Genomic DNA, 7625 nt, shown 5'->3' on the forward strand with positions numbered 1-7625 from the left:
TGAATTAAGTTTTGAATGGCGACGTCCCCCCTATCCTGTCCTGTCCTGTCCTGTCCTATGTGTGTCCCTCCCTCCCTCCTCCTCCTCCCAGCCCCAAACACTTGAGCATGAGGGACACAGTGTGGAGGAGGAGGAGGAGGAGGGCTGGCTTCAGGTCCATCATGGTCTGCATCTCAAGCTGGAGGATTCCCCTAGATGCAGCGCTTCATCATCCACATCCACCCCGCCGGGCAGCCACGTAGCAGCGGCCAACAGGTGGACGAACAAGATACACTTTTTTGGGGTTATCCTTTATTTTTTATTTTCTTGTTCCGAAAAAGTTAGACAGATAAAGACCCTTCAGGTGGATCTAAACCACAGTCCACTGGCAGACGGTACAGATCGCTCCATTTCTTTTGTTTATTTCGTTTTTTTGGTGGGACTGACTGAGATCAAGAAACTTCCATATTATACCTGAGCCCCAGGGAGCGAGAGGCAGCGCGCCGCCACCCCGCCTCGGACGCACCATGAAGCGGCCGTGTGAGGAGAGCAGCTCCGCGGAGAGCGACATGGAGGAGGAGGAGGAGACGATCGACGTGGGGAGCGAAAGCGTTTACCCCGGGTTAGTAATGAATTCACTTTTAGAATGCGATCAGAACACTGAACAGTTCACTGTGAAGGAAAAGTTTATGACACGACAATATTATTATTCGATTAATTGAATACACAGGACTCCAATGGAAACAAACCATAGTGCTTTCTTGGGTTTAATCCTTTTGGCATCCTTTAGTATAGAACTTGTAGCCTACTTTCTGTGCTTTCTTTGCAAACTGTTAAAGTATTCAATCAATCAAACCACATGAAAAAACAATCTGCCCAATGCACTTTTTGTTTCCCCCCCTCTCAATGCATTTCTGTTGTTTCCCCCCCCCCATAACTCGAATAGGCTGTGTGTGATGTGTGAATTAGACTGCGATTTATACATCTGTGTGGTCATATGTTGCCTATATATATGCATATATAAACTTTTGATAAATGTAGTCAAATAAGTCTATGGCATTTGTCTCCCACTCCCAGGCACATAAAACGGTCGTTTATAAGATGTGGATCTCCTACCACCACCACACAAGTTATGGCGAGGAAAAAACGAAGAGGGGTAAATATTTTGCTATCACTATTAAAATCCTGTAATGTAATGTAATGTTAAAAAAAAACATCGAGGTGCTCACCTAGTGCCCACCTATCCTGTATCCAATCATACACACATAAGATGGGACATAAATGACTGGAATGTGCAAAACAAAACAAAACAAACCTCTTATTAAAATAGCACACCTCCAAACAAATACATAAGAAACACAAAGTTAAAGGTGGTGTATATGTGATGATGTTTTGTTAAAAAGTTAAAGCTCTAGTCTATATTCTAGTAATCATTGTGTTTGTTCAGTAACAGGAATCTCCTAATCTCTCCAGCTCTTTGGAATTAAAACAGAAAATAGCCTACATTTTAGGTCGGGTTATCAATTTTATGCAATCATAGAGAGAGAACCCGAATCAGATTTATGAGGCTCAATTTTATAGTGTTCCAGTTCAAAATTGGTTTTGAACTGGATGGATTTATCCTGAATGGATAAGATTGGTATCCCAAACTGAAAAAGTATCTTTTGTTTAGTATTAAGAGCTGAAAAGACAGGGAGAGTCACTGAACAAACGCTCTATGATTGCTATTGGAAGATAGAGGTCCTTAAAGGAGTAGTTCACCCAAAAAATTACTTATTTTCTATCAATTGCACACCCCATGAAGCCTTGAATTCATGGATGTTTTTTAGTTTTAGTCGCATTCCTAAGCCAATAATTTCATTACCGGCGGAAATATGCTAATGTATCCGGTAGGAGACACAAAGTAGACTCTTTGTGTCTCCTACCGGAAATACACCCGGTCATCAAATTATTGGCTTAGGAATGCGACAAAAACCAAAATCCATGAATTCAAGGCTTCATGGGGTGTGCAATTGATAGAAAATAAGTCATTTTTTGGGTGAACTACTCCTTTAAGACTTATTTGAACAAAATATCAATTACATCACCTTTAAGATATCCCATAAGTAAAACATGTATATGATGATCCTATCTGCAACATTGCACTATTAAATGCGAGCATACATTATCTTATAATACTTTTGGTGGGAAAGTGGATGCAATTTGAAGTCATTTCCCCCTGTTGGTTCTACTGAGATAAAGTGCCTTCTTACACACTTATCTGTCAGATAATCGAGAAGAGACGCAGAGACAGGATCAACAACAGCCTTTCTGAGTTGAGGAGACTCGTCCCTACTGCGTTTGAGAAACAGGTGACAATGTTTTCCTTTCCACTCTGTTCTGCGTCATATTCTTTTCTATTCTTTACTATTTTTGTTCTGTTCTGCCCATGGGGGCATCAATTGCCACCCCCTAGTGTTCGCATTTATCCCCAGTTCTTTTATGTGCATTTTCTACACCTCTAACCTTTTTTTAGATGAATCTGGTTTTAGATGGTGCTGAGTGCATCTCAATGCAGGCCCATCTATCTACATGTGACACACGTTATGGACATGTGTTTTCTTGTCTTGCAACCATACATTCTTTAGCCACTTTCAACCTGGCTTGTCGATCGGCTATCTTCGCTGTTTTATTTTTAATAGGGCTCAAGTGGTCACTTTTTTTTGCAACCCTCTAGTTTTAACTGAAATGACGCCTTCTGCTCCATCCTGTTCTGTTCTGTTCCGTTCTGTTTGAGATAGTAAAGAAAAGAATCATTATGACAAGAATCCTACATTGTTTCACGGTTGGACTGCCCTGCATGGTCTAACATTTGAACATTGACCTCCTCCATCATCAGGGTTCAGCTAAACTGGAGAAAGCAGAGATCCTCCAGATGACCGTGGATCATCTGAAGATGTTGCAGGCAACAGGAGGCAAAGGTAAACTCACGATGGATTCCCAGGTCATTCACACCTGTGATGCACATAGTATTTCCAGTAACCAACATGAAAGCAATGGCATCAGACTATACACGGTTGTTGTTTTTTGTTCTGTAGCGCATCTGTAGCAAAGCAGCTCAGCCTGAAGCCCAAAAGCCTAATATCTCCCCTGACCAAGGAGGGGCTCCCTCTTGACCTAAACGCTAAATGTTTGGCATTAGCGCTAGAACTCCGGGTTCGAACCTCGGGTGTTAAAGTGTTGCTATGACCCGAATCAGGTGTGCCGGTGAGGGAGTGAATATAGCAGAGTAGCTCTGCCTGAAGCCCAAAAGCCTAATCTGTCCCCTGACCAATGGGGTATTCCCTCTCAGCTAGCGGTACATTTTTGGTTTCTCACGCAGGAGACCAGGGTTCAAATCTACACACACGTACAGGTATAGTATTTTATAATAGAACTATTCATTTGCATATCGTTTTTATATATTTGTAGCCAGCCATACAACCAGACAGTCACTGTGACAGTCATCCATATCCAGAAATCAAAGGATATTTCAGTAATTAATTTACTCACTGAAGTAGTCAGACAGTCGCTCATAGACAACTAATCAGTCTAATAGCAACTAGTCAGCTTATGAGCCAGCCAGTCAGTGATTACCCAGTTTGTTAACCAGTCAAGTAGTCATTCAATTAACCACTTAGGCCCTACTTTGTCATACGACAAATAGCAAAAATAGCCAATCTACAAGCTCACAACGAGTCTCAATGTGTGCAGATTGGCTATGTTTTTATATTTTTATTTTTACTTTTATTCTTTTGAAAAGTTTAACTTTTTTATTGATTTTATTTTATTTTCATCTATAATTACATGCCTAAAACAGGGAGGCCAGGGTTAACGTGGTGAAGCTGGTAAGTCAAACCTAAGTCAAACCTCCACTGACTGGCAGTCAGTGGAGTGTCTGCAGTAGCTTCAAGCGGAGGGAGATCTAGCAGCATAGTAGCCTGTAACAGTGGGTGGGGCTGGGTCCATGGGAAAACACTGCCAGGATAAAAGCACCACTTGACCCTGAGCCACCGTGTTTGCTTTCATAGAGGCAGCAGGGAGGAGGGAGAGGGAGGAGAGGGCAAGCGAGAGCAAGAGAGAGAGAGAGAGTTAGAGGAGGAGGGGGAGGGGGGGGCAGGTCTGCATTCAAAGACCAGGCTTCAGCACTGTTTGTTTGGGTTAACCACCGGAGGCGTGTAATAAGTGTTGCACAGGGGAGAACGAACAAACATACAAACAAGTCCACTGATAGCTGGCTCGCTATGGGTGATAGAGCTGGGGCAAGATAGAGGGGGGCAGAGGGGAGGTGGGGTCACCCAGGTGGATATACATGGTATGAAAGGAAGGGCCATGCGTACAGTATGTGAGAGAAATAGGCAGTACACTGCAAAAATACTGTGTTAATAAAAACATTACAAAAAATAATTTGCCATAAATAAGGCGCCTTGGGAACCAACAATTCCCAAGCCATGTGGGTGCCACTTTTATAGTCTTTGGTATGACTCGGCCAGGGACTGAACCCTGACCTTCCAGTCTCAGAGGGGACACCCTAACCACAAGGCCACTGAGCTGCTAATGTTACGTAGTCTGAGTGAAGTGAACTACCGTTAGGTCAAAAATACTGTGATATCAACCCTACTGAAAAGGCAACTGCATCACAAAACTACAATTTTGTACACCAGTGGTTCTCAACCTTTTCAGGCCGTGGCCCCCCAAAATAATCATATTTGAACTGGGGACCCCCCACCCTGACAAGCACATGGAATTGTAGGAGTTGAGGCATGAAATTTGGTTTGACTTGGTTCCAGAGATAACAAACTAAAAAGTGGAGACTTCTATAACGGTTTCGTTTGTGTCTCTCTTCCTTCTCTCCAGGTTATTTCGACGCTCACGCCCTGGCGCTGGACTTCCTGTCTCTGGGCTTCAGGGAGTGTCTGGGCGAGGTGTCCCGCTACCTGAGCACCATGGAGGGCCTGGACCCCAGCGACCCTCTCCCCGCCCGTCTCCTCTCCCACCTGGCCTCCTGCGCCTCCCAGCGCGACACGGCCGCGGCTCTGTCCTCCTCCATGGCGTCGACCCACCAAAGCCACCCGTTCCACGCGCACCACCACCTTCACCACCAGCAGCCGGCGGCGGTTCACGCCTTCCACCACCCCTCCCACCAGCACTGGGCGGCGGCGGTCGCCACGGCGGCTGCGGCCGCCTTTCACCCCCTGCCGGCGTTCGGACTGAGCGGGCTGCCCGTTTCGCACGAGGGCGGAGGAGGAGGAGGGAGCGGGGGAGGCGCCGCCCAGAGGTTGGCGGAGGTATCGCAGCGCACCAACGACAACGCCACGGGGAGAGGAACGTTTTCCTCCCACGCAGACTCCTCTTCCTCGTCCTCCAACACCGCCAACAACACCCCGTCGTCTTCCTCCTCGCCCCCTCTGCCCTCCCCGGGCTCTCTCAGAGCGCCCCCCTGCGCCCCCACGCCCCTCTCCGCGTCGCTCCTCTCCCTCTCGGCGTCCTTCCCCTTGGCTTTCTCCGGGGGGTTCCCTCCCCTCCTCCACCACCACCCGTCCCTCGCTCCCTCTTCCTCCTCCGCGGCCAGTCCTCCCATCTCCTCCTCTTCCTCCCTCACTCCTCAGAGCGGCAACAGCAAACCGTACAGACCTTGGGGAACCGAAGTGGGAGCGTTTTGACCGACCAGAAGCCAGCGGTTCTCAAACCTTTTTTAATTTCAAGGACCCCCTCATCATTCTGAGAGCGTACAAAACGGAACCAAATGGATCCGTAAGGGCGTATCCGTTCGTACGCTCTCAAGAGTTATACTAACGGTCCATTCGGAACCCCCTCAAGGACCCTGAGGGGCCCTGGACCGCACTTTGAGAACCACAACCACATGCTTTTTACTGGCTGATTAACCGGACTCTTCCGACCGGCCCACCTTGCGGTGTCACCGACTGCTTTTAACCACTTAAACGCTTGCATCCCTATTCTGAGAGCGAACGTTCGGTGAAAGTAGCAGATCTGCAAGCTCACAACATGTTTGGCTGCAACGCGTTCTGAGCTTGTAGATCGGATATTTTCGGCGAAGAGATTTGGTGCCGAGGGAATTACTAGCGGACCTAATATAGAGCCCTGGGGGGACTCCGGTCAACTAAGTATACAGGGTTTAAGTGGTTAACTGACTGGCTTTGCGGAATACTTTTTATTTGCAAGTTAACGTTTGAAGTGGGAGCGTCACCCATCGCTGTGTTTTGACTGGATTTAACGGCTGGCCTTAACCAACTAGTTGACTGTTTAACTGGTTAATGTTTGGACAGTTTGCCTTTTAACCTTTGAGGTGAGAGTGTGTCGAATGGCTGTATTGGTAACCAACCGTTTTCTGCCTGCTGATTGTTTTTTTGTGTTTTTTATTATCGTTATTGACTGGTGTTGCTGAGCTTTTGTCGATACTGGCCAGAGAATGGAATAATAATGCTCATTTATTTTCACATGCTTTCTTGTTCCTAATTTTTGTACCTGACACTAGTGTACCAAGTGAAGTCATGGTGCATCTTTCCAAAACGAGAGAGCCACCATATTTGTGGGGAAGAAAACAACCAACCAACAAAAAAAACCAAAAGACTTGATACCTACATTTTCAAAATGATTACTGGCATGAAAGTAAAACTCCTTTTGGAATAACCTTTTAAGTTATTGACTATTTTGAAGTACACTGATAAATGAGTACTAACAATTTTGCAAATAAACACATCTTTACAGTTAAGCATTGGAGTTCACCTTAGTTTTTCCTCTCACCTTTCTTTCAGGATACATACAGTAACGTGGTGACAAACGTTTATGAACCAAAGGTATTAACTGGATAATCATTCAGATTCAATCATTGAAGTGTTTCTTTATAAACCATCTTCCAATGTGTTCAGATTCAGAATAATTAAGACTTTATAATTAAAAATCGGTTTGATGTTGGTTTCAGTTTAAATTCACCTATTTCCGTCAGAATAATAATTGAAACGGCAGTTCAGTTGCTTTCAAAATAAGTTTCTTAAAACTCAGCAGTCTAATGCCCCGCCAGTGGGTTGAGACCCACTAGTGATTCTCAAGACTAGTGATTCTCAAGATGTAATCGGGATTGCAGAAAAACACCAACTTGTGTGGAATAAAATGTTTTGGTTTGTATGTTATTATTTTGGGTCCTCATTTCATGGACAATATAAAATGTAACCCCCCTAAGAACCATTGGTCTGGCTTAGTCAATAGTATATGGAAAGTAATATTGCCCATGTCCTCATATGTGTGAATCCAGTAATGTATGATTTCTTGTTCTTGTCCAGTTTCCCCAAAGCACCTCAGCATCAAGATATGCATATGAGTGCTAAGGCCTCTCAGAGAAATACAGTACAGAGGTTTTATTGCTGAATAATTATAATTGTATCATTCTAAAACATACACCCAGTTATTTTAGAGTCAGCAGAACATGCATCATAGGAACTAAAGGAATTGCAGGAATTAAAGTTCCGCTGAGTAATGTGGTGCAATGGCTGTATGCGTTGACTTCTGCAACTGTTTTAAAACACACCAAACATTTGACTACAGGATTTGCCACCCATTAAATATATTTTTCAATATCTGTGCAGTGTGCATGTGGTGTAGTGCCCATT

General features: G+C 44.8%; 1 protein-coding gene across 1 annotated transcript; it reads left to right on the top strand.

The window, feature by feature from the left end:
• hey2 (hes-related family bHLH transcription factor with YRPW motif 2) lies at positions 1–7148 on the top strand. Its single transcript, XM_080452466.1, has 5 exons — positions 1–601; positions 1057–1135; positions 2247–2330; positions 2858–2939; positions 4855–7148. The coding sequence occupies exons 1-5, from the start codon at positions 507–509 to the stop codon at positions 5658–5660; spliced, it is 1146 nt and encodes a 381-aa protein (XP_080308592.1). The 5' UTR covers positions 1–506; the 3' UTR covers positions 5661–7148.
• Positions 7149–7625: the final 477 nt, after the last annotated feature.

This window comes from Gymnoscopelus braueri, assembly GCF_963280865.1.
Source record: "Gymnoscopelus braueri genome assembly, chromosome: 16".
Taxonomy (NCBI): Eukaryota; Metazoa; Chordata; class Actinopteri; order Myctophiformes; family Myctophidae; genus Gymnoscopelus; species Gymnoscopelus braueri.

What these genes read in the sequence shown, in the direction of transcription:
- hey2 (XM_080452466.1), top strand. Translation starts at nt 507, where the DNA reads ATGAAGCGGCCGTGTGAGGAGAGCAGCTCCGCGGAGAGCGACATGGAG. An exon ending in CGAGGAAAAAACGAAGAGGG is followed by an intron (nt 1,136 to 2,246) that starts GTAAATATTTTG and finishes CTTATCTGTCAG; the next exon opens with ATAATCGAGAAGAGACGCAG. An exon ending in CTACTGCGTTTGAGAAACAG is followed by an intron (nt 2,331 to 2,857) that starts GTGACAATGTTT and finishes CTCCATCATCAG; the next exon opens with GGTTCAGCTAAACTGGAGAA.